The 27,264-nt window shown below is 47.4% G+C and overlaps 2 protein-coding genes across 2 annotated transcripts in view; one reads left to right on the top strand and one right to left on the bottom strand.

Moving 5' to 3' along the window:
* The window catches only part of LOC146801337 (immunoglobulin superfamily member 2-like), a 212,015-nt gene that overhangs the window by 14,382 nt on the left and 170,369 nt on the right, over positions 1-27,264 (top strand). The gene's annotated exons all lie outside the window — the stretch shown is intronic.
* Positions 1-27,264, bottom strand: part of LOC146801338 (uncharacterized) — a 70,899-nt gene that overhangs the window by 17,478 nt on the left and 26,157 nt on the right. Inside the window, exon 4 of the mRNA XM_085623703.1 lies at positions 4,165-4,312. Within this exon, the coding sequence (XP_085479829.1) occupies positions 4,165-4,312 (148 nt within the window). The remainder of the gene's footprint in view (positions 1-4,164; positions 4,313-27,264) is intronic.

Here is a 27,264-nt window from a genome sequence, read left to right as displayed (position 1 = left end):
GTTGGATGGGCCTCCGACAAGGACAAGCTCAGTCTTGTCGGGGTTAAGCTTGAGATGGTGAGCACCCATCCAATCACTGATATGACAGAGGGTGAGTTGGAAATCTTGAATCGCTTCGTCCGATGAGTCAAGGTTGAAAACAAGCTGAATGTCATCTGCATAATTAAATGCAGTGACATTCCTTCCCCGGAGGGAGCGAATGAGAGGGGTAAGATACAAATTGAATAAAAGTGGTGACAAAGACGAGCCCTGTGGAACGCCGCAAGTAAGCCGCATTTTGTCAGCCGAAAACTGGGAGAGCCGAACAGATTGATGGCGGTTCGTCAGAAAGGAGCGGACCCAACTGAGGGCCGTCCCACTGATGCCTGCCTCTTTGACACGGTCGGCCAAGATGGTATGGTCGACCGTGTCAAAGGCCGCCGAAAGATCTAGGAGGATCAGGGCTTGACTGGTATTCGAGTCGGCACCTCTACGGAGTTCCTCCATGACCGAGAGTATAACTGCTTCCGTCGAGTGAGCAGGTCTGAACCCGGCTTGCTGGGAGTCTAAGAAGTTAGACTCTTCAATAAAAGAGGTGAGGACTCCAGTCACGTGTGTCTCGAGTACCTTACTCAAGTAAGGGAAAAGGGAAATAGGGCGAAAATTGCCCATAACTGTAGGGTCGGCATTAGGTTTTTTTAGTATAGGAACCACCTCAGCATTCTTAAACTGGCTAGGCACCTCACCGAACAGAAGAGAGTTGTTTAGGAGGGCTAGTGGAGGGGTGGGGCAAGCCGAAAAGGCAGCACGGAGGATCGCAGGAGGGCAGCAATCAATGGGAGAGCCAGATGAGACTTTATTAAGCAGGGAAAGAAAGTCGCATTCTAGTATAGGGGGAAGCTGAGTAAGGGAGTGGGGATTAGAAAAGGGAGTGATATCAGTAGGGAACATCACCGGAGATCCAGAGAGGATACTGTGTTTAATTTTACAGATTTTATCAATAAAAAATTGATTGAGGGAATCACAGAGAGCCTGAGATGGGAGGGGTTTGAGGGTCACCCTGTCAGGGTGTGAGAGCTCCTCCACAATAGCGAAAATTTCTTTTGATTTTTGTGCAGAGTTAAGAATTTTGGTAGAAAAGTAGGCCTTTTTAGCAGCTGAAATGGCCTGTTTATATTCGCCGGAAAGTTTTAAAAATTGTAGCTTTCCTGAGTGATCGTAATTTCTGCGCCAACGGCGCTCGGCTTGGCGGAGTCCCAATTTTAGAGATTTGAGGCTGTCCGAGAACCAACGGTGTGCGTCATGGGGACGCTTAGTTTTGATTATCTTAAGGGGGGCAATCTTATCGCTGGCGGACTGTAGCCATTCAGCAAGTGCGACTTCTTGGGAGTCTATGGAGCCGGAACTGGGCAGAGCCGAGGATGTTAGAGAGATAAAAAATGAGTCAAGGTTTGCTGTATTCCAATTGCGGGCCAAGAGGCTAGGGCCTCGGCTGCGGGAAGGCGGTGGAGGGACCAAAAGGGAAAAAGAAATTAAAAAGTGATCCGACCAATGACAAGGTGTAATTGTGAGCGACTTAATACCTAAATTATAGGTCCACACTTGATCAAGAGTGTGGCCCTTAGAGTGAGTAGCCATATGGATATGTTGGAGGCCGTTAAGCCCACTGAGCAAAAGAATGAACTTCATCTAAAAATGTTGGGAGGGAGGTATCTGGTTGGGAAACGAATAATAAGACATCGTCAGCGTAAGCTGCCATTTTAATGTTGGAATTATGAAAGGTAAAACCATGGATACTATCATTCTGACGGATTCGCAAAAGAAAGGGTTCTAAAGCAAGATTAAACAAAAAGGGTGAAAGTGGGCAACCCTGTCTAACCCCTCTCCCTAGTAAAAAATAAGAGGATAAGCCCCCATTTGCCGAAATTGCTGCTCTAGGACAAGAATAAAGGAAGGAAATCAGGGTAGAAATTTTTGATCCAAAACCAAACCACTTCAGAGTTTTAAACAGATAAGGCCATTCAACCCGATCAAAAGCTTTTTCCGCATCCAAAGCTATTGCTGCGAGGGAATGGGGATAGTGTGAAGTCTTAGAAATAATATCAAAAAATAATCTAGTATTGTCCGACAACAGTCTGCCCTTAACAAAGCCAGACTGTTCTTTCCCTAAAAGCTCGGGTAGGAAAGACTCCAAACGTAAAGCTAATGCTTTGGAAAAAATTTTATAATCAATATTTACTAGTGAAATAGGGCGATAATTTTTACGATGCTGTGGATCCTTACCCGGTTTCGGGATAATACAAATAAGGGCATCAGAGAAGGATACAGAAGCGGAACCCGCTTTAAGAAAGGTAGAGAGAAGCAGATGTAATTTGGGGATTAGCAAATTTGCAAAGCAGGAAAAAAACTCAACAGTAAAGCCGTCCGGCCCCGGAGCTTTCCCATGTTTGAGAGTATGGAGAGCGTGAAGGAGATCGCTGTGAGTAAGATCGGATTCTAAAGAAGAGAGGTCTGGAGGAGTATCGAAAGGAGAAGCAATGGTTGACAAAAATTGGGAAATGGACTGCTCAGACGAGGATGTTTCCGAAGAATACAACGTTTCATAAAAATGTAAAAATTCTTGTAAGATGTCATCGCTTTTATGTTTTAATAACCCATCATGACCATAGACAGATTCAATGGTGACTTTGTTTTGTCTCACCTTTAAATAATTGGCCAACAATTTACCAGCCTTATTCTGCCCACCATAACATTTAGCGCTGGTCTTTAAGAGAAAATTAGAGGCATTAAATGTGGAGTCTTTATTAAATTGAAGTTTGGCAGAGATGAGATCGTTTAAGCAATCCTTTGATTTAGAAGTATAATATAGGTGCTCTAATTGTTTAATTTTGGAGAGTAGAACATTAGTATCTTGTTGGGCTTTCTTTCGCTTACGTGAAACATAGGTAATGATAAAATCCCTGGCTGAGGCTTTGAAAGCATCCCAAACTACAGGAAATGGAACTTCACCTGTATGATTGAGCAAAAAATAATCGTGAAAAAAAGATGTAAAAGAAGAGACAAATTGTGCATCAAGAAGTAGAGCGTTATTAAAACGCCATTTTTTAATGGAAAGAGGCTTCCGTAATACATCCAAAGTAATAGAAACTGGAGCATGGTCCGAAATTAAAATGGAACCTATGTCAGAAGAAATAAGGGACTGGGTAAGGTGGTGTGAGATAAAAAAATAATCTAGTCGAGATTGCGTTTGGTGAGGGGGTGAGAAAAACGAGTATTCTCGCGAGGTGGGGTTGCAGAGTCTCCAGGCATCAGTAAGTTTGTATTGTGCAATGAGGTGAGTGAAAGACTTTTGTGATTTATGTGGAATGTAAGTGCTAGCTGAACATCTATCCAAAAAGGGATCAAAAACTTCATTACAATCACCCACTAAAATGAAGTTATCAACATAATGTTGAGTGATCAATGGAGCTAGAGAGGCCCAAAAAGAGGCGTCCCCACATGTTGGAGCATACACATTTAAAATGGAAATGGGAACATTGTCTAAAATAAAATTAACTAACACCCATCTGCCTGAAATATCAGCAAAATGCGTCACTGACTTAACTGGAAGAGATTTTTTAAATAAAATCAAAACGCCATTGCGTTTACCATCCCCTGGGGAGAAGTACACTTCACCCACCCAACCTCTCTTCAATTTGGCAGACTCATTTGTCGATAGATGGGATTCCTGTAAACAGGCTATATCTGCATTGAGTTTGGTCAAATGTGATAATACTCTCGGTCTTTTAATTGGCGAATGTAAACCTCTAACATTCCAAGAAAATATTTTCAATGGCATAAAACATTGTTAAAAAAGCATATCAAGGTACCAATTGAGGAAAAAGCATGAGAAAGAAAAATACTAAAAGCATGTATGAATATTAAGAAGAGAGAGAGAAAATAAAGGAAGAGAAATTCATATAAAACAACAAAGTGAGAGCCAGTTACATGATGAAGAAAAAAAGGGAGAATAAAAAAGAAGGGGAATAGAGAGGGAAGATGAAAAGACTGAATCAAGAAGAAAGAACAACAAGTGAGCTGAGGAAAAGCATAACTAAAAGAGAAGTAATGTGCTAAGGAACATAAAGAAGAGAGAGAAAGAAATGTAAGAACAACAGAACATAGGAAGGAGAATAAAAAACTTACATATTGTTGAGAACAAACAAAAGGAGAGGAGGGTGAAGGCCACATGAGACAATGACGGGTCATGAGCTCCAAAGGGAAGGCAGGGAAGAAGGACAACCGCGACGGACTCCAAGGACATGAAGGAGGATGGTGATGTGAAGGAAGAAATCTGTGAAAAGGGGGAGAGAGGATGGAAGTTAAATGTTAAGAACACATAGATTTAACGTAAAAACAAGCAGTCAAGAAAATAGTATAGTCATAACAATCATGAAAACCAACAAGGAACCAGGCATAAAAGCATTAATATGAAATAGGTGAGTGGTCACCAATTAAGAAGAACTAGAGGAAGCCGCAATGTCCATTTTGATAGCAGATTGAGAATACAGAAAACTCTTTAGTTTCAGCGGATCATCATAAGTAGTAGTCTTGTTGTTGAAAGTCACCTTGAAAGACAGGGATGAAAAAGCCCATATCTCGCTCCCAAAGAACGAAGCTGTGGTCTAAGTGAAAGGAATTCCTTGCGCCGGTCAGCAGTGGATTTAGCATAATCTTGTGCAAAGAAAAGCTGATTGCCAGACCATGTAAGGCGAGGAAGAGCCTTGGCTGCAGACAGAACGGTAAGTAAATCTGTATTCTCCAGAAAAAAGATGATAACACCTCTCGGCCTTTTGACATTAGTAGTGGAGAATCCAGTAGGAGGAGGACCTAGACGGTGAGCCCTTTGTATGTTGAGACTAGTGGACTCCGGCAACTGGAGAATCTTCGGCAAAAAGGACTTGAAAAAAGCAAGGGCATCAGACCCCTCTGAATTTTCCGCCAGGCCATAAATGCGAAGATTATTCCTCCTACTTCTGTTCTCTAAATTCTCAATCTGCTTGTGGAGTGCAGAAACTTGGAGACATAGTGGATCAACCTTGGCAACAGAGGAAGTAAGAGTATCCACAGATTGTTCTAGAAGGGTCACACGACCATCAATAGTAGACCATTTGTCAGAGAGCAACTGAAGAGTAGTCTTGGTTTCCTCAAGAGTAGATTTAGTTTCCTCAATAAAAGGGCGTAATGCCCTAATTTCATCCAAAAGGACATCCATTGTTACTGAGGAGGTTTGTTTGGGAGGAGAAGGTGGATCTTTTTTTAGTCGTTTGGTTGAACCTTTGGTGAGGCCACTGGTATGTGGAGCTGAAGCAGAGGAAGAACTTTTAGCAGGATCAGAGTAGTCATTCATCTCCAGGCACTGATATCTAGAGCTCGTGTGAAGGAGAAATTAGCGAGGAGTTGAAGAAGGCTTGCGTAGGTCCTTATATACTCTACCCATAGAGAAGATGACAGGTGCGACTAAAATATACCACAGCTGGTAAACGAGCAATATAAGGTTTACAACATGGGTGAAATCTGAAGAGTCAGATATGTCCACATACAATAGCAGTTATGAAGTATTCAATAAGTCGTCATAATAGCGCTAGAAAACTGAATTGCGTATAGGTAAGTGCATTGAGAAGTAAATAACACAGTATAGAGAGCATGAAACGAAAATATGATACATAAACATATTGAACCTGACATAAATCAAATATGTGGTTACAGCAGTTGAAGGAAAATGGGCTGCGAGGAAAAATGCTAGTGGCATCTAAAAGCGTGGATAAATCAACACTGTAACACTACAATTCAAAGAGCCAGGCCAGTTATGCTATACATGGAGGACTAGTCAGCATAAAGTGTAGTGAGGAATCTTTCTGACACTGTAGAGCTCACTGGGAAAAGACCTCAAAGACCAGCTTCAACAAGATGGCGGCCGGAGTACAAAAGTAAACACCTCACACGATCACAAAATAAATGTAAACATGTCACCGAGGTGTGGAGACAACAGATGATCCATCGTTGGTGAAGTGCAGAAGGGAGTATTGTCCAACTAATGACAAGTCAGACTGCAGCAGCACTGTGACTCGATAACAAGAGCCAAGTGACAGGAAACATAAATCACCCAAAAAGCGCTCCAACAGAAGCCAAATCGATCCAAAGGTGTTAAGAGGGCATTGCGAGTTAATCAGCAGGCTGTCAGTGGGGAGAATTAACATGTAAATCCGCCAGCAGCTGAGTTCGTCGGAAGACGCTAGGATCGTATCTCCGGCAGCATGAATACAAAATGGCGGTCGCTGCACTAAGTGTCGGCGCCTCACGCAGTTACTGAAGGAAAAAGTATACCCACAGGTCAAGTCGGGCAGCCAAAATCACCCCATCAGTTCTCCACCCGTTCCGAAGTCGGAGACCATGACTTCTAAGGGTTAACAGACCGCAGGGAGTTCCGTCGGGGTCCTCATCCTCAGTGCCGCCCGGGAGAGCTACAAGGAAGCCGCCATCATCCGCGGGCGCTAGCCACGCCCCCCCTGTAAATCGTATCTTAAAGCATGTCCTTATCAGCGCCCCTAATCTATATCCCTGCCTCAGATGTAGTTTCATCTACCCACTTCGCCAACGGCTCCCCTTATATTAATTATAATGGTGCCCACAACCTCTGCTGATTAACGATATAGCAGGGTATGAACTCCTGGGTTTCTCTATACAGGAGCCCAAGGGGAAAATGCTGTCAGGCATGGTTTGCTACAGGCCCCCGGGCCTGGACTTTCAGCATCAGGCCCTATTGGACACTATTATTAACCTAGCATCATCACATTCCAGACTGCTGCTCCTAGGAGATTTCAATCTCTGGGACACGGGGAGTTTAGGAAACCACCTGAAGGCTTTGAGCCAAACCTGTGGAAACTGCGGGTTGCACAGCTCATTCAAAAACCTACTCACAAGGGGGGAAACATGCTTGACTTAGTCTTTGCTGAGAAGCCGGAAACAGAGGTACTTAGTATAGCTCCGCTGAACTGGACTGATCACTTTCTGATCCAGCTCAGGATAAATCTGCCAAGAAACAAGTCGACGGGAAGGAATCCAACCACCCACCGGTGGAGGAGAGACTGAGCGAAACTCTCCAAACTGGGCCCAGCAGCCCTATTCCCTTGTCAAACCTCATTTAAACTTGGGGAGGCAGTTGAGGAAAGCTACAACAGATACAGTAATCTCATCAACGATGTCCTAGAAGAACATATCCCAAGGAAAAAGCTCAAGGTCAAAAGCGCGCCCTCGGCCCCCTGGTTCAATGAGGAACTGAGAGTGCTACGCGCAACCCGCCAACAAACCGAGAGAAGGTGGCGCAGGGCCTACGTAGAAACCGATGAAAAAGCCTTGAAATCTATACAAGATCAATACAAGCAGGCTATTAGGGAGGCCAAGTCACAATTCTATGCAAGCTCCATCCTGCAGGCACCTACTGGATCTAAGGCTCTCTTCAATATTGTAAGAGACCTTAGTAACCCTGGATGCCTGGCTAATAGAGTCCAGCCTTCGCAAAACCTGTGCAACGAGGTTGCCACTTTCTTTATTGACAAGGTCACTAAAATCGTGGGTGGACTTGACCATAGCAGAATGGAAACTTTGCCAGCCAGCGAGGTCGCCCGGAAGGACATCTCTCTGAACTGCTTCCCACCCCCCACGGAGGATGCTTTTGGCACCATTGCTCGGCAGATTTCATCTGGCTCGCCCCTCGATCCCCTTCCTCACAAAATCTGGAAGGAGCATGGCCCTGATTTATTTCCAGGCCTGTGGCAAATCTGCTGCCAATCCTTGAATGAAGGAGAGGTACCAGACTGCTGGAAATGGGCGATAGTCACCCCCTTGCTGAAAAAGCCATCACTAGACCCTACGTTGCCAGCCAGTTTCCGCCCCATATCTTTGCTGCCATTTCCTATCAAAATACTGGAAAAACTGGTCAGCAAGTCCCTGTCAAACTACCTGGAAGAGAATCAGTTGCTGGACAGGGACCAGTTCGGATTCCGGCCGGGGCACGGGACGGAAACTGCCTTGACAACAGTGATGGACAAACTTCGTATGCGAGCCGACAGTGGAAAGTCTTCAGTTCTAGTGCTGTTAGATATGTCGGCCGCGTTCGACATGGTTAGCCATGCCGTATTGTTGTCAAGACTGGAAGGTCTAGGGGTGAAGGGCTGCGCCCTGAAATGGATACGCTCCTATTTGGCGGGCCGGCAACAGGCAGTCATGCTGACATCCTTTACCTCCCCTTGGTCCTCAGTTCGCTACGGAGTACCCCAGGGCTCGGCAATTAGTCCGATCCTTTTTAATGTCTACCTAGGCCCACTGATCCCCATCATAAAATCCTATGGGATCGAAGTGGTCAATTATGCGGACGACATTCAACTGCTGTTCTCCCTTGAAGGAGAGCATGCGGTCCCTTTGAGCTCCTTTCAAGCATGTATGGGGCAGGTCTCAGACTGGCTGCAAACTAACTCCCTGCAGCTGAACACCGAGAAAACTGAGCTACTGCATTGCCACGCTGCCAGAATACCCAATTCTCTTCTGGGCGAGTTCAGGCTTAGACCAGAGGATGCCCCTATAGAAGTCGCCAAAACAGTCCGCAATCTGGGGGTCATGGTGGACGAAAACCTCCAGATGCAAACTCAGGCCAACAAAACAATCAGCACCTGCCTTTCCCTGCTGAGAGCCCTTCGCCAAATTCTCCCACTTCTACCAAGCAAGGCTAGGCCTTTAGTGGTCCAGAGTGTAATTTTGAGTAGACTAGACTACTGTAACTCCTTGTATTTGGGTGCTCCCCAGTACATTGTGCAGGGGCTACAACGAATCCAGTCCTTGGCAGCCAAAATGGCACTGAAGCGACAACGTGACTCCTCTGTGTTGCAGGCTCTGAAGGATCTACACTGGTTGCCTGTGAAAGACAGAATTAGCTTTAAATCTCTAGTCATGGTCTACAAAGCTCTACACAACACAGGTCCGCTTCCTCTGCGAGAGCGCTTTTCATGGTATGAACTAAAAAGACTCCTCCGTTCTACCAGTCAAGGACTAGTACCCGTTGCCAGGACTAAACTAGCAAGAATGGGAGGTAGGGCCTTTGGCACGGCAGCCGCATGTCTTTGGAATAAAATCCCCCAAGAACTGAGACTGGCCGAATCCTTGCTAGGCTTTAGAAGAGGCCTTAAAACTTGGCTATTTGCCAAGAACAAACAGTAATTTTCCCTGTCCAGCTGATTGAACGTCTGACATGCTCTTTACCATCTCGGTCTCCAAGCGCCAGGATACCCGTTGGGTGACAGTCGCGCTATACAAAAGAGTTATACAATACAATACAATACACAACCGACAACCTCCCCAATAGGAGCTCTGGTTGCATTACTACATGTTTTTCTCTGTGTACCTGATTTGGAATCAGCAGTGCTGTAGCAGAATAACACGGTTCATTAGGTTTCCTGAAAGATGTAGACACGTTCTAGGCTTGATAAGCCTCTTGTGCAAGCCTGCTGTCAAATAACTAATGATTTATTGGATATTGGATAGGTATTTATAGAGCGCAAACGTTCGCTCCAAAGGGAGCATCTTGGCGCTGTAAAACCTGGGACCAGATCACTGGAAAGGTGGTGGGGGGCTAAATGGCTGCTTTAGTCCAGTCATCAGAGAGACTAAAAATCCACGTTTTGAGGAGCTTCCTAAACGGCTTCTCATGCGTCTGAAGTCTAAGATGCCTTGGCATACTGTTCCAGGCTCTAATAGCCAGGGTACTGAGTGTTTTTCCGCCTTTGGACTTCAGGTTGAATTTAGAGGGGGTCATGAGGTTTTCTTGAGAGGATCTGAGAGTGCGACCCGGGGTGCCTGCTCACGTTGCATTAAGAGCATTAGCAGTGATAGAAGAATGTGTTTGTTAGACAATGGGGAAAAAATCTGCTAGACAATGGGGCAAAAATCTGTTAGACATTGGGGCAAAAGTATTCTCGATAATAATCCTAGGCAGATTGAAGGACTAGGTAGAGTTACATTTGATTGTCCCAGTGGAGCAAGGATGGTTTAAGGAGGGGCACTCAACCATTGATCATTGCTTTGCCTTATGGGCATTAGCGCGGATGTCGTTAGAACAGCAAGGTAGACTTTACTGCTGTTTTGTCGACTTTCGGGCGGCGTTTGATCTAGTGGACAGGGAGTGTCTCTGGGAGTCGCTAAAAAGGTATAACATTCTGGAAGAACTCCTAGTAATAATTCAGGAGTTGCATAGCCAGAACTGGGCTCAGGTCATCAACGATACTATGGGGGGCCTGACACTGGAGATTGCGATCAATAATGGCCTAAGACAGGGCTGCGTATTGGCCCCACTTCTTTTTGCAATCTTCCTTGCTGACCTACCTTCCTCATTAATGACGGAGAAAAGTGCAAGCCCAAAGGCAAATGGGAAGCATGTATCCGGTCTACTGTACGCAGACGACTTAGTAATTCTCGACCAAACAGCATTGGGTCTGCAGAGGAATTTAAATGCGTTTGATGCATATTGTGCATCAAAACACCTCACAGTGAACATGGATAAAACAAAAATATTGTGCTTTGGGAAGAGAGACCAAAAATAGGAACTGGTTTTTGGGGCATACGAAACTATAAGTTGTCAATGAATATAAATATTTTGGAATATGGGTTGACAGGTCTTTGAAATGGAGCACGCACTTAGAGGCCCAGAAAGCCAAAGCTTTAGCCAGGTCTATGAGCTGAAAAAATTAAATCGTAATTATGGTGCCATGTCCCATAGACCCTTGCTGAAGGCTTTTAATGCAATGATCCCTCCACAATTGCAGTATGGTGAAGAAATTCTATGTCAAGGAGGGAAAAGTACCTGGGACAGTGAGGAAGGGAAATGCTTAAAAGCATTGATGCCATTGCCTAGCTCATCAATGATTCAGGCCATTAGGCTAGAGCTAGACTTGATATCATGGAATATCCAGGTCCAAGTGAGTTTTCTTGGATTTTGGAAACGACTGGGGGCAGGGGAAGATGGTATAGTGTCACTTTGGTAATCGAAGGAGTTACAGTTGAGTGAACTAAAGTGGGCGAATGTAATAAGGAAGAAACTCTACTCCATCTATAACAAGCTGAAGGTGAAAATCAACCCCCAGTCCTTGTACATCGAAGAACCAAAAAGTGCACTCAAATCCCTAGGGAAGGAAAAGTCTAGACTAACTGATATGGAGTATCTAAGACAAAAAGAGTCCATGCAATTTATGATAAATAGTTGGAGGAATGAAAATTGGTATCCTTACCTAGATACCCTACCAAACCAATGGCTCAGAATGGAATTATTAAGAGTGAGAGTAGGCATTAACCCCGCTCGAGCCAATGATAAAATAAAAAGAATACTGATGGACGCTGATGGCAGGTGTAAATGTGGGATGGGCATAAAATGCAATTGTTTACACATTTTAATGGATTGCAAAAAATTGTTAGACCAACGAAAATTGTTCCTACGCCCAGTATTTTTAAAGTATGGGATTGGGTCACAGACGCAAGCAATTGAGCTTGCAATAGCAGTGGCGAAGTACATCCAGGCTGTTAAAAGGTTATTTATGGAATAGGGAATGGAGGAGTTGTCCGTGCACTGACAAAGAGAAATTTTAAACTGGGTAATTTTAATTGGTTTAAATAGAAATTTAAAATGTTCAGATCATATATGTGTTTTAGAGTGTGTTCATAAATTGTGTATGACATTGTTTTAAAAAATGTAAGGTTCATGTTAGGAAAACTAAGTTATTTGTTGTAAGGAGACATTGAATTTGTAGTAATTCTTATTAGTATTTTAATGATGGTTCTTTTATAATTTTAATTAAATGCTGTGTTTTATGTTGTTTAATGTCCTTTGGTCAAAATAAACTTACTTTTTGACTGACTGACTGGATTGTACTCTGCCTCTCAGCTCTCGCCACAGCTCCTACCCCACCGGGCAGAAATTCAAAAGGTTACAGATCTAATGCAAAAACACTAGCGCTGCAAAGTAGTTTATGGCAAACCCAGGCGCTATACAAACCAGATACGTTTGTATCGCTTGTTTTACAAAGGTGCAGGAGTCTATAGAAATAGCAGCAATAATTACTTTTCTTATCGACTTCCTCATCTTAAATGTGTCTATTATATGTTTTTCAATTGTAATTCTTTTAGATGGCATCGTTATGAAACGTCTCGTTCCCTTTTTAGGTCTCGGCTAGCGATGGCTGCGCTTGCGCAGTCTCGCTCGCGAGAGATAATGACTTGGGAGAAGAGGGGCTTGAACCCGCCCCTCTTCTCCCCTGTTCTCCATTGGCTGGCCTAGTAAATGCTGGCCAGCCATTGGAGAAGAGGTCCCGTCACTCCAATCATGCCCCGTCCTTTTCGGATCGGGGGCGTGTTTTTTTGCAAGAAGTCTCTTTCTCTCCTCCAGCCAATGGCTGGAGGAGAGAAAAGACAAACACGCCCCCCAATCCGAAAATGCCGCTGCTTTTCTCCGAGGCATTTCTGCTGTGCCTCGGAGAAAGGCGGTGGTGTCTTCCGGTGCCCTCGGCTTGTTCCTCTTTACTTGTTGATAATGGTGCGGGATCTTGCTGCTCTGATACCCCTCCGGTACGTAATTCAATTTCTGCTTCCTTGCGAAGTACCAACTTACAATGTGGGGATGTTGTAGCAGTCGTACCGGTCGGGAAGGTGTAGTAATCCTCCAAGAGAAGAGAGAGTAAACCCAGAGTACCTCCTACAGTTGGATACTTGGAATTCCTTATTGGAGTTTCTAAGAAACGAGCCTTTCATTCACTTAGAGGCTGGCAGGCGCTAGCTCAAGAAAACGAGATTTCCACCAGGATGCGCAAAAGGTGGACACCTGCCCCCTACTTACTAGGACCATCCGTGAATTTAGCCTGATGCCCGTTGTTGATTTTTTAACGGATGTAATTTGTCTGTAATGTTAGCACTTCCGGGTTGCATACCAACCGGTTCCATAGCTGATGATATTTTGGAATCCCCAGGAGCGGGAGGTACTACTACTACGTTAAGTGACCGAGGATTGGAGCAGTGGCGGCATCTTAGCCAATCACTGTGAGCTACACAAAATGTCTAAGTGCTGATTGGCTCTTGGGTCCGCACGTGCCTTTATCTTGAGTCCTCAAACTTTATGAAGGCGCCACCTGTTTGGAACGGGGTGAGATTAATTGGAGGTGGACTACACAACGGACAGTTATTGATCAGGCAATGAAATCCTTTCTGGCCCGGTTAGACAAGGCTGCTGCCGCTCTAGGTTCTCCATTGGAAAAAGAGGGGAGGGCGGCAATGCGGAGCCGGGATGATGCAGAGTTGTCAGAGTGAGCCATGGTTGTAAGTAGTCACTCACAGCACCCTCGCCGCTGCAAATTGTATTATTATTTTTTATTTATTTTTTTTTTTTGAAACCGTTTATTACAAAATTAAAAAAATATACAAAGATGGGCCTACAACCTTCAGGCCGGCCGCTAGCAAGCAAGAGGAGCATGTGATACAAACAATAGGGCGCATGCCGCGGCAAAGGGAAATGCACAGGAGTTAGAAGCGGTGGTAGCCACACCATCCGGACCCCACATAACGGTTTCATTTTAATATAAATCACAACAAAAAACAAATCCACAAGGCAACCCACAATCGGAAACAGCAGCATGTGCTCCCCAAGAGGGGGGACCCTACCAATCCATAGGAGTATCAAGGGGGGGAAAAGGTCAAGACGGGGAGTAGGTGGACTCAGTGCCCAGAACCGGGGAGATAAACTGGCTAAGGGGACGGGGCCGGTGACGGATCGGGCAATAACGGCGGGGTACAGATACGTTCACCCATGTCCCAGGCTTACCTCTCGCAACATACACCACCTTTTCCCGAAACATGCACCAGTCCATGTTATCCTTCCATGCCGAGACAGTCGGCGACCTCTGGGAACCCCACAGTTGAGCAATATCGCGTTTGGCCACCATATATCCCAGAGTCACCCACCGCGTCTGCGGCACCGAATAGTCGGTTGGCTCCCACACATTCAGCAGGCATCTCCTCGCTTCGGGCAGCAGCGACACACGCGTAACCACCCGCAGGACCTCATGCACACCACGCCAGAATCGCTCCACCTCCGGGCATTCCCACAAAATATGGAGAAAGGTCCCCCAAGAACCACACCCACGCTTACACAACCCGTCCACAGCATAGCCCATACGCAGTAGCCTTGGCCCCGTAACATAGACCCTATGGAGTATCTTGAGCTGGACGAAGCGAAGGCGGGCCTGTATGGCCACCTCTTTCGGGGAGGCCACCGCCGATACCCAGTCCTCGTCATCCAGCTCCAATCCATCGGCCACCCATGCCTCACGAAGGTTAGTCAGCAGTCCCGAGCGGTCATTGATAAGTTTTTTATAGATTAATGAAATCGTGCTGTCCGGTACATGTCCATCTAGCACTCTATCCTCCAGAGGGGAATACTCCGGGATGGAGGCAACGTCCGGGAATACGGAGCATAGCGCATGACGGATCTGCATATACCGAAAGTACTCCCTGTCCTGCAACTGGAATTCTGTCTGTAGCATCTCGAACGTTTTGAAGCCCCCCCTCGTCCAGAGATCACCCACCCTGCTGATGCCTATCATGTCCCACTTCTCAAAGCCCTTCGAGGTCCACAGGGAGCCCAACTGCTCAGATGCGTAGAGTGGCGACGCCCGGGTCAAACGATCTTTCCACCCCATCGCCACATTAGCTGCGTGCCACACTCGTACCATGACACGCGCGGGGCCCGTCAGACGTGCGTCAAGCGAGCTGGAGTAAAGCGCTCGGTTATAATCACCACCCGGCAGTAACATCTTATCCATTTCAAAGGCCGGGTTTAGAGCGGGCCCGTACAGGCCGTGATTAATCGCAGCCAGCTGGGAGGCCCAATAATACCGTTTGATATCCGGGAGGGCAATGCCCCCGTCATACCACGGGAGCGTCAGCTTCGCCAGGGCGATACGCGGTCTACCCTCCCAGAACGCTGCAAACTCTCCACCTCGCGAAAGTAGCCCGCCGGGACGACGTCCATTGTGTTCTGCAGAGCGTACAGGAAACGCGGCAGCGACATCATCTTAAACAATGCCGCCCGGCCGAGCGGCGAGAGCGGCAAGCGCCTCCAATGCGCGACATCCTCCTTCAGGCGCTGGAGGGGGGGAAGCAAGTTCTGACTATATCGGGCCTCCGCGTCCAGGGTAATGAAGACACCCAGGTACCGAAATCCCCGCGGGGCGATCTGGATAGGACAGCCCCGCGGAAGGATAGGATCCTCCCCAGAGAGAACATAGACGCACGATTTAGCCCAGTTGATGACAAGGCCGGAGTTAAGACCAAATGAATGCAATACATCAACCAGTACTCTCAGTGATTTACGTGGGGAAGCCAGGTACAGGAGAATATCGTCAGCGTATAGAGATACGCGGTCCTCATACTCGGGGGTCCAGCGGAGACCACGAATAGAAGGTTCCCACCGCAGCCACTCCGCCAGGGGCTCCAAGGCGAGTGCGGCAAATTGTATTATTGTTGTTGCAGATTGAGATAGCGTGAACTCGAGCCGAAGGTATTGGAGCGCTTTGCACGAGTACCAGTAACGTTACACAAGACACATTCATTTTTTGTAGGAATGGGGAGATTAAGGGCCTCATGTAGGTAGCCAAATACCGGTCGGTAACGGCCGATTTTCGGTAAATATGCCGTTACCGACCGGTATTCAGACAAGTGAGATGTAGGAGTCCAAAAACGACTTTTCGGTAAATATGAGGCGGTAAATACCGAATCATATTTACCGAATCCTAAAATACCGAATCAGATTTACCGAATACATACTTAACGAATCGGTAAATATGAAGTGGTAAATATGAAGTGGTAAAAATGAAAATGACATGTAGGAGCACTCGGTAATTAACAAATCCAAGAAAATCGGTAAATAAGAGTCGGTAATTAACACGGATTGAAAGCAGGTGGTAACCATCAACAGTGCATATAAGCAATCCCAAAATGCAACAGCGTGGACAACATGGCCGCTATGTATGTCGTTGCAAGGCGCCTACGTCTACGGGCAGCAGGACTGAGGGTTTGGCGACGGGAGGAACGCATCTACAGACAGAAAGTTGTCTGCTGCAATAATGTTCTTTTTCCACCCCCGCATGGGCGGCTGGTTGTTTCCATCTGGCCTTCGATTCCAACCTTGAAAGCAGAGTTCAACAAGTTGTGCAGAATAAGAGCGCTATTGTCCCAAAAAGAGGTGCCTTTGACTTCCTCTCGTGAAACATTTGTCCTTCACGTTGCTAATTCGCGCACTGAGGTACAGGCGCTTCTGAATACTGACCTCCCCCTGCATTTCGGCTCTTTGATCCATACTATATTCAATGCCTCGTCCACGACCGGCCTGGCTCATTTTTTTAAACTTGTGGGCTCGGGTCTCGTGACCTCTTCCCCAACTATTTTTCGTGTAATTCCGGCATTTCTTCATTCACTTTTCTCGAGCATCTTTGGAGGTGTCCCGCTGCTTCTGGCGCTAGTGGCAGGTGTGCTGCTTTTCCTTTGTATACTCCGGAATGGCTGCTCCTTCTGTGCCACACGAGCACCTGTCCCGTCTGCATCTTCTTCGTGATAGGATGCTTGACTTTTATGGTACTTTGCCATTGGCGACTTTGAGCCTGGCTTATGGATTATCCTTCAGGTATTCCTACTTCACCTGCGTACAACCTGTATTTCACTGCCTGGATTGTCCCTTTGAATGGCCTCTGGATTTGTGCTTGACCAACATGGTGTCTCCGGTGCCGGATTTCGATCGACTGATGAGGCCCTTAGTGTCTCACGAGTTGGCCTGTTCTGGTGTCCGGATCATGGCCTGTGGTGCGGCGCATGGTATCCTGGGTAATTGGGACATCTCAGCGGCCGCCAACGACTTCTTGGCTATGAGCTATTTGGAGGAACATTCCGGGTGCCCTCTGATTGTGCTAGAGGCTCCGATGGTTGGAGAACACGTATGTTCCTTTTCTTTACTAAATTGGATGGCTGAGACTTTCAGTGGCCCTGCAAACGATTTTTTGTTGGAAGCAGTGGCCACATATGCTGCCTATACATTCATGGATTAACTGGACTGTCGTCCATTGCGCCTGTGCCACTGGACAGCACCCTGGCGCAACATTTATTTCTTCAATTTCTCATTTTTCTCTTCCTGATGGTCGTTTTGAGTTTTTTTAGATACTTGCATTTCTTTGTTAGAATTCTATGCTGCTATTTTTTGTAGTTTCGGACTTTGGCGCAGCATTGGTCACGCCTTGTTCTGCTCTGACGAAACTGAACTCTGCGTTCTCTCTTTTCTTGCCTATGGAATAGTGCTTCGATCAAGGGGGCGTGTAGTGAGTTCTCCCTGAATACGTACATACATTGTTAAGTTAGCATAACCACGTTACATGTTAGAAAGCCATCTTTTGGTCGTTGCACACGACACTGCGTTTACATGTTATTTCTCCAATAAACTGCTGACTCGAGCCTTGCTTCACACGAGAGCAATCTGTTGTTCCATCCCAAGCTCTGCGCAGCGACCTTGGTCTGTACATGGTGTGACAAACAGTCTGGAATATTACACAATGCATGTTTTCCACTCTAGGTTGATCGACCCACTGTTTAGCCATGACACACGCGCAGCTGCAAATACCTGAAAGTTGGTGCTTTTAATATCACAGACATCATGTGTATGATTCAGACCGAAGACGAGCCTTCCTGCGAGAAGACTCCTGATGCTCCTGTGATGTGATTTCACTGAGCTGATCTTTGAGGTATGGGGTCCCCTATTCAAGCCTAAGATACCTTCTATTAGCATAATGATAATGTTAGCTTCTTAGTGAAGGGAAGGTGGTAGTATCCTCGGTATTTACCGATTCGGTAAACACCACCTCGGTATTTACCGATTCGGTAAATACCACCTCGGTATTTACCGATTCGGTGAATTCCGATTCGTGATTACCGAATGTTACCGAATCGGTAACTGTTACCGAATTTTTACCTACATATGACTTACCGATTCTACTTTACCGATTCGGTACGGCTCGGTATTTAAGAAACGGTAAAATTTATTTACCTACATGAGGCCCTAAGTGATTTGCCCAGAATCACAGGAAGCTGACCCGAGGTCGAAGCTCGAACCTGGTTCCCCGGCTCCAACGTTGGCAGCTCTGGCCCTAGGGTCACAACTTTTGGTTGATGGACAGGTCTGTTTACCACTAAAAGCCAAACCATAGCAGGCTGTTCTGTAGATTCAATCCATGAGGCAGAGATGGGCAGAAATTCTAAATCTTTATTGGCAACCTCCTCCTGAACACATTTTCAAAACGGACTCGGTATATTTTAACATCCTAGGAACTGAAGTGCATTCAACATTCTAAATTCTCCATAGTCCTGTTCTGCCCTCCTACTATACCAGTGCAAATAACGCTCTGCAGCGGAAAACTTCACCCTTTCGCCCATTTGCCCATTTGTGTTTTGCGTTTGTCACTGTCCTTATTTTGTGTGTTCCATATTTGTCCTGTTCCCTTACTCCTATCCCACCCTCCTAAAACTAGTTATTTTGTTTTTTTCAAAAGGCGTGTGTTTTGTTGGTGCGTCTTCTACCCGGCTGTCTCGGCTGCGATGACAATAATCTGTTGTTTTTCTGACTATGATGTTGTCTGCACCGTCGTGATTCCAGAGATGCCAGTCTATGATTACTATTGATGTGGCACCATCACATAATGCCTATATTACTAGCAGACTTACTAGTTATTCTGTTCCACGAAATCCAGAAGCAACAATTTGCATGCAGTTTCCCATCTTGGGAAAGCTTACTCATTTACTCCTGGAACAGGAAGGAGTAAACGTATTTTAAGGGTGGAAGTGCATAGGAAGAACCGACAAAAAAATTCGGTGGGTTTAGGTGGAAGAAGATTAAAAAAAGTTTGAATGTGAAAATGTATTTTCGCGTCACACTTGTGCACGTCCCGTTGGTGTCTCCGTTCCCCCAGCTGCTGCCATGAATCAGTGTTAATGGCCCATCAGCGGGAGGCGCCGCTTCGCACAATGTGTACAGACGGAAAGCCTCCCATTGTGTATGCGAGTGCCAGGGAGCCAGCTTCGCCCATACCTGCCAGATGTCCTGTTCAGAGCCTGCTGGGGGTCGGGGTGGGTTGCACCACTTTCTGCCTGGTAACCTTATTTTCATTACTTTCTTTTTGCCGCCCCATTGACCCTTCCCTTTCTCCTTGGAGTACCACAAATGAAAAGCGTGGATTGTAACAACTGTGTGCATCTCACGCCTCTGCATATTGTGCATGTGCTGCATACATTTATGCATGCAAAGGATGTGCATAGAATAATATTAACGAAAATCCCAAAGGTTTGATTACTGTGTCCTTGGTAATGATCAACAAAGCACCGTTAGTAGGCGAGTCTCAATATGATTAATAGGAATAGGAGTCTGATGTCGAGCACAGACGTTTCAGTGATATGGCTTGAGAGAAAGATTGATAGTTGTTTCATGGGTTGTTTTAATGAATTCTATGATTTTGGAAGTCTAGCTATACACACACCTTCAAGATTTTAGCTACACAATGGAGACCAGCGATAGGACGAAAAATATTGCTGTGGTGAGGCTTAGATTTAGCGTTATTGAATAGTCGTAATTAACCTCTTTGAACAATGCCTTGGTCTATAGAAATGTGTATAGACAGAAGAAGTGTTGTCCTAGGGGCAAAGTGAAAGACACGAGATCGAGGCTTGTAAATACAGGCTGCAGAGTGTGAGAAGTTGGCCTGATATGTAGTGCTCACTATTCTAGTGATCACTGTGTATCATTCCAAACGACCCTTATTGATGATTGGTTGTAAGTCAACCTTATAGACCAGCTATCCTAGTAGCGTGGATACGAGCAGTCTTAGGCTAAACTCTAGAGGGCGTGTTAAGCCAGCTGTTTTACCACCACATTTACCCCTTGAACACCACGTGAAAGGACACCACACAAGTTGTTATGAAAATAAAGGATATTTATTTATAACAAGACTACCCTGGCTCTTTATGAGTCAGGGAGCTAAGCACACTACAAAACTCTTACGAAAATACTTCAAGTTGCACAATGTACACAAATGCCCGAGGGGCACGAGAACCCATCTACACTATCAGTGAAATGCGAATGGTTAGAGTCTGGAGTTACTGATTCCGGAGTGTTCCGATCAGTGGGACTAAACGAAAAAGGAACTGGACACTTGTAGAGCGAACCTGCGATGGAGCACCGAAATGCTCGAGTTACCTAGCCCAGAGGCTGCGGCTGCGGGAGGTTCGGCAAGATGTCGGGAGTCCTCGTTGTAGTCTCAGGAGCCTGAAAGAAGAAGTTGCTGGCAGGCGACCAGTGACGATGTTCAGCGAGATCCAAGCCTGGATCGGGGATGAAGGAAACCTGAAAGCAGAGGGGACTCAGTTCTCAACCGCTAGCCAGCGATCGTGTGGGCACCAGGAGGGTACCGGCTGAAGTCACCTCGACCAGGTGAGTGGATGACGTCGGACTCGGCTGTTCCTCGGACCAGGAGGCGCGGCGGCGACCAGGATGGAGGGCGAGCTGTCCCACGAAGGTGTCTGCTGTCGATGATGCTGGGCCCAGGAGTGGGGCAGCAGGTCTTGGCAGTGGCGAGCCTACGCGGTGGAGTCAAGATGGCGTCTGGAGTGGACCAGGAGGGTCCGTGGTACTCCTCTGTTGAAGGGGAGCAAGAGCCAGTCTGGAGCAACCAGACTAGTGATGAAACAATCGTGGTGCGTCGTGAAGAGGGCCACAAGCCGGTCGGCAAGTGGTCGGACAACGCGGTGAACAGCAAGGAGCGGAAGGGCCCCCACGCAGATCTCGTGGATGCTGGGGAGGCAGACTTCGGTGCTGGAGCTGCTCAGGGTTAGGGCTTCTCAAACCCTAGGTGCACTCACTCGAGGGTCCCTCGGTGGGCGTGCTAGATAAGCGTCGTGCCGGTTCTGAAGATGGCCGGTCCCGCAGGTCTCGTCACACCTACGACTCTCAGCTGGGCTGATGAGGTAGGTAAAAGGTCAGAGATGGCAGGGAACCCGGGTCTCGTCGAGCTGGGCAGTCTTGATCCGTAGGAGAGACTTACAGCAAACCGCAAGCGCTTAGGTGGTGCCTGCTGGTGCAGGGTGGCTACTCCTTAGCCACAAGGGAGAGTCTTCAGAAAATAGTCAAGAGTTCCTTTCGTGGAAAGTAGTTCAAGATTCAGAATTATCCGATTATCCAATTTGGGAAGGTGACTCGCTCCTACCTTTATTCTAAGAAAAGGGGCTGGCCCGTGACTAGGTCCTACCTATGGGTGGGGCCAGGAGGGGGGTGGTTACACCCCTATCCTTTGTCCGGCTTCGCCCCAGCTCAGGGGCTGGTGTGCCCCCGAAACTGGTTTGAGCCGGGCTATGCACAGTGAGCACCGGGGTGCCACTTGCAATCACCTTCCTTTCAGCCCTGCCTACCTGGGATACACAAACCCTGTCTGGGATGGTGCTAACACCGCCCTCGACAGGAAACCCTTTGTCCAAGCTCCCCTCGCTGGAAGGTCTCCCAGCAGCAGGAGGTCAGACTTGTGTCTGGTGGCAGCATCCATTTTGTGATGCTGAGGCTTGAGTCAACTTTAACCGGGGTTCAAGGTTACTTCCATGTCGTGCCCCTCTAAAAGGGGGGAATGCCAACCCCGTCGCCAGGACTGGCGAGGGGTTCGTATTCCAATTCGTATGACACCTTACTCGACATGTGTAGGTGATGCGATGCCAAAGTTAGCAAATAACCGCAAGGATTATAATGCATTTTAAAGTAGTTGGCCCGCGTCACCATGGAACAGCTATTAGGACTTGGTTCCGCAAGCCGTCGACGGGCTCAGCTCGCGCCAGAGCACCGTCCCACATGATTCCCTGCACTCTGCCTTCAGGATTGATAAGGCCTGCCATAGGAGTGACTGATAGGAATCCATGTGTCCATTCTAGGGTTAGGTGTAGGAATACTACACCTACAGCAATGGGTGATTACACCACTTTGCCCCAGCTGTCGTGCAGCCAGTTGTGTCAGATTTGGGCGGCCCTCCAGGGGTGGCATAATACATGCTGCAGCCCCTGGTAGGCCCTGGGTACACCGATGCCCTGGATACCTGTGGTATGCTGAGACACGGACTGACAAGGCGGCCCAGTTCCAATTAGTGGATGCACCTAATGTACATGTGTGATAATTTCGAGAGAGAACAGCTAGGCTGTGGGTCTGATTGGCAGGCCCACAGCCGGAGAAAGTCGTAAACCAATGAAGCAAAAGCAAAAAATCTGGGTGATCATAGGATTGCAGACCCTACTCTCCTACACAGAGCACACCACGATGAGAGTGCTGAACAGAGCTCTGGGATAGAGCAGCAGGACTAGGGAGGGAACAGAGGAGTAAACCTGGACGCACGCTCATAGTCATGAGCAATGCCAATAGCTCTAACTTTAACAATGCCGAGACCATTGCATTGTAAATGCTTGTTTTCTTTTTGCAATAACGAGCATGATATTGCTTACACCTTTTTGTGTAACAAGATGCGAACCTGCCAAACAGGTGCTGCTTCCTTAATTAGAATTTTCTATTTTTCTGTAGATGTGTTTAGCTGTGTTTCCTATTGACTTTGGCTTACATTTTAAATATGTACTTTCTGAATTGCTTGGGATTCGCATGTTCTGTTTACGTGGCTGCCTACTTGGCAGTTCGGAGGATTTGCTCTGCTACCCGGCAGAACTATGATGTGGGGGTGAAAATATTCCAACGGGAGCATGTAACTGGGTCAACCAAAGACAGATGGCGGTCATGAGTCTGTGGCAACCACAAAACTCTTTTCATACCCAACAGTACCCACATTAGCTGACAAAAATATCACCATATCAACCGTGCCCTCCTTCCATAGTTACTGCCATTGTACACATCTCCCTATGCCCGTGGCCAACAGATAAGTGTGTATTTTTTGAGCCTTCGTGGACCTTGCAGGTTTCATCCTCTGGTTTTCTTAATAAGCCTCCGTGCCCGAAAAACAGCCTTTCATCCCCCTGACACAGCCACCTTTATTTCTTAATGTATAGGTTTGAGAGGTTTTAAAGCAGGTAGGTCAAGTTTGCACCAACACCTGTAAATGTTACTTTTTTTGCTTCCTCTTTTACAAGTCCCAGGCAAACTGTTGCAGCTTCAATATCTAAGCAAATTCAGAAATCTTTACTTAATTTTCAGCGTGGGCATGGCAAGCCATGGACGTAAGGCAGATTAAAACTGTTTAGGCACAATTGCTTTGGAAAGGGAGCCGAGGTGAATGTTTAAACGTGCGAAAATGGTATGGTTTTAAAATCATATGCATACAGACTTCAACTCGATTAATGGCCTCGAGCCCGGAGCCCATCCCTTCCGGCACATTCTTGGGATTAAAGTACAGGCCTCCGCCCAGAGTCCTCCAGCTATTGTACAGTTCCCTCCAGGCGAGAGCTCACCGTTCCACTCTGGGCAGAGCAGTTCATTTAACAGCACACAGTACTGTGCACACACAGCGGGTCCCAGGTCAAATCAGTGCTAGGGTGGCAAATGCAGTCTTATCTAGCTAATGCCACAGCAGGAATAGCGGCGCCAGGGCACAGTCAACAGCTATAAGTAGTGTGGGGGCGGGAAGGAGTCCCCTGGGGGGCGCCGAGAAGCAGGGCTTGATGTATTGCCGGGCTGTTAATTCTTGGGTCGGTTAAGCCCATGCAGCCACACAAATCCGTCCTGGGGCTGCACCTCCCTGCACCAGGGTCGATCGCTGCATAGCAGTGCCTTGGAGTGAAATAATCTAATGTTAATGGGCTGCCCTGTGCCACTAGTAACGTTCTAGTACAGATTAGCCTTTATCAAGCTAACTGACAGGCAGGCTACCATACTCCCCTCCAGGGCACAAGTCCTAAACAAGCATTTACAATGCAATGGTCTCGGCATTGGTAAAGTTAGAGCTATTGGCATTGCTCATGACATTTTTTTTGTTTATGTTTTTGTTTTTAAAACATTTCAAGAAACGGCATTGTTATTTACAATGTCAATAGCTTAATCACTCTCCAATGCGAGACCTAGTGCATTTGCACCCACACACAGATTAAGCTATTGACATTGTAAATAACAATGCCGTTTCTTTACATGTTTTAAAAACATAAACAAAAATAATGTCATGAGCAATTCCAATAGCTCTAACTTTAACAATGCCGAGACCGTTGCATTGTAAATGCTTGTTTAGCTTACCAACCACCATTACGTTCTTTTTATTTTTTAATTTATAAACTTCCTTTTAGATTTTGTGCTCAACTAATACTTCTGCGTCCCCCTAGTCCTGATGATGACCGCACAGTAACCAAGAGGTCGAAACGCCATCGACTATGGACAAAACATAGACCCTTCTGACCCCACTCTTGAAAATAGCTCTTGGAATCAAGAGTCATGAGTCTCCCTCATCTGTACTTGTCCCTTATTCACCCATTCTGCGCCGAGTGACCCCCGTCAGAGCACCTTCTTGAATACTCTACCTGGACTCGCAAATAAGTTGTATTAAGTAATATTTTCTGTGGTTTTTGCAAAAACATTGACGAGTATTTTCTTCACAAATCTTTCCTAAATGTTTCCTGAGGGGATAGATGTTGCATTCACTGGTTAAATACGTTTATTATCCTAAACAAGTCAACAGTGAACCGCTGCGGCGCTGCACGAGGCATCACCAACGTTACCAAAGGACAGATATATTTGATTTACAGCCACAGAGGCCATTTACAAACTGCTCCCTCGTTTCGTTTATTTAAAGTGCGTGCTCTAGTTTTCCCTTTTACTGCTGGCGAGCTTTATTCCGCTTCTTTCATGTGGTCGCTGGACAGGAACATCTGAAGTGAATACTTGCACTGCTATCGGCTCCGTGTGTTTGCTTAGCTTGTAACACTTCAGTTTTTCCTTTCAGGCCTTTATGAACAACTGTTTGCCAGCGTCCCGGGGCCTGCTGGAACTGGAGCCGATCTCGAGCGCAGCGGATGTACCTGCCTCGCGCCTTTGAAGTGCGCTGGAGGAATGCAGGGGTTTGCTGGGGCCGCCCTCTCTCCCAGGCATGCAGGGGAGCTGCGGGGGCGAGGCGTGCAGAGTGAGCGGAGTGTACAGCTTTCTGAGGACAGTGAAACAGGGGTATGTCTTGTGCCTTCGCTGGGCAGACAGAGCCATGAAGGTGGTCCCATCACACCCGTCCAGGCAGGACGGGCACTTCAAAGCACAGACCTGCTTTAAATGCACTAATTACCGCGGCATATTGCCTGCCGTCCAGAGTGATATTTATAAAGGAGACCCGCGCCCGAGGATTAGAGAGGCGTAAATCACCCAGATAGGACAGCTCACTCCGGCACGCATCAGCGCGCACCAAAGCAAGCACACAAACAGCTGAATCCGAATAAAGAGATCAGGTAAGGGAGCAACGCCGGGACACCACCGCCTTTCTCCGAGGCACAGCAGAAAATGCCTCGGAGGAAGGGAGCGTCCTTTTCGGATTGGGGGGCGTGTTTTGCTGTTGTCTCCTCCCTGAGACTTCTCGCAAAAAACACGCCCCCCGATCCGAAAAGGACGGGGCTTCAACGGAGTGACTGGACCTCTTCTCCAGTGGCTGGCCAGCATTTAAGAGGCCAGCCAATGGAGAACAGGAGAGAAGAGGGGCGGGTGCAAGCCCCTCTTCTCAAAGTCACTCCAACTCATTAAATTTCGGAGCGAGACTGCGCAAGCGCAGCCTTTCGCAGCCGAGACCTAAAAAAGAAGTGGGGGGACGCTGTCACCGGAAGTGACGTCACAACAGGAATCTCATGAAAAGAAGTGGGGGGACGCTGTCACCGGAAGTGACGTCACAACAGGAATCTCATGAGTATTCATATGCCTTTAGATGACGGGGCATTTCACAGCACTGCTACCCCTGGTCTGTTCCTCGATGTCCTTTGCAACCCCCCCTCCCCCCCCACTCCCCCGAGGGGGTGCCCCAGTTGCACAACGAAGTGCTCAAAAGTGCACAAGATACAGAAGGACACACATTCCAAGCGTTAACCGCCAACGCCTGCTCGCTCCGCCTCCCAATCACTCCAGCCTGCACACACCACCGGTGCCTCTTAAAGTCTCCAATTACAAATATTAGCATATCTTTGGCAATTTACGGGAAACTTCCCTCCCACCCGGGCTCTCTGCTCACACAATGCTGTCCAGCTTTTGGGCAGGGGGGACGGCGTCCACCCGGAAAAACCTGGTAAAATAAGTGGGGGGACGCCGTCCACCCGCGTGGTACCCCGACTCGAGCCCTGCTCCCCTCCAGAACTTCTCATGTGTGGTAATAAGGTAGAAGTTTCTCCCCATGTCCAGGTTGGGGGGCGGGGGTAGAGTGGGTTCCCAAGTCACTCGGCCTGCGGAATCCTCCAGTGTACTTGAGGCCGGGCATAGGCCAGCCAGCCCGGCTGCTTCCATTGTCTGTTGTCACGGGAGTCCGGCAAGCCTCCAGTTGGCATCGGACCGTCAGTGCTTGTAGAGTAGTGAGGAAGATTCTGTCACTGCTTCCAGCTCTGGCCGGCGTCGACAGGGCCCTCTAGCCGCAGTTTAAGCTCGGGCAGCAGCTTCATCTAAGCAAGCCCCAGGGCGGGCAGAATCCTGCAGTGCGGTGGAGGCTGGGCATACGCCATAGTGACAATATCGGCAACAGTTGTCACAAAACACATAAGTACATAAATAAACCACACGACACTATTGTAAGTGGAGAAATATTGCTGCAGGTTTATTAGCATAAACAATATGCAAACATGGTGGGTTATCTTACGGGCGATCCCAGGGCAGGCCAGCCCCTATGCCACCTGCCCGTCTGATAAGCCTAGAGTCACCATGGCAACGCCAGATGGTGTATACCAACTAATGGGAGGGGCCACCCCTCCCATCCGTGGACCCCCAGTCCACTTGCTTCACACGCCCCCTGCCCCGTGAGGGATGGGCGGAGCATACATGGCAGCCCCCGGTTGCTCAGACCCACAACCGCCTGTCGGCTAACGGGGCGCCGTCGTTCTTCCAGGGGACAACGCTAAAACATCCCTGGGTATCCTGGCTTAGCACCCCGCGGTGATGCTGCATGATGTACCCCTTGGTATGTGCAGACCCTGGATCGCCCTGTAACTCCT

The sequence above is a fragment of the Triturus cristatus genome, chromosome 8 (assembly GCF_964204655.1).
Source record: "Triturus cristatus chromosome 8, aTriCri1.1, whole genome shotgun sequence".
In the NCBI taxonomy this organism is placed as follows: domain Eukaryota; kingdom Metazoa; phylum Chordata; class Amphibia; order Caudata; family Salamandridae; genus Triturus; species Triturus cristatus.
This window is presented reverse-complemented; position numbering and strand designations above follow the sequence as displayed.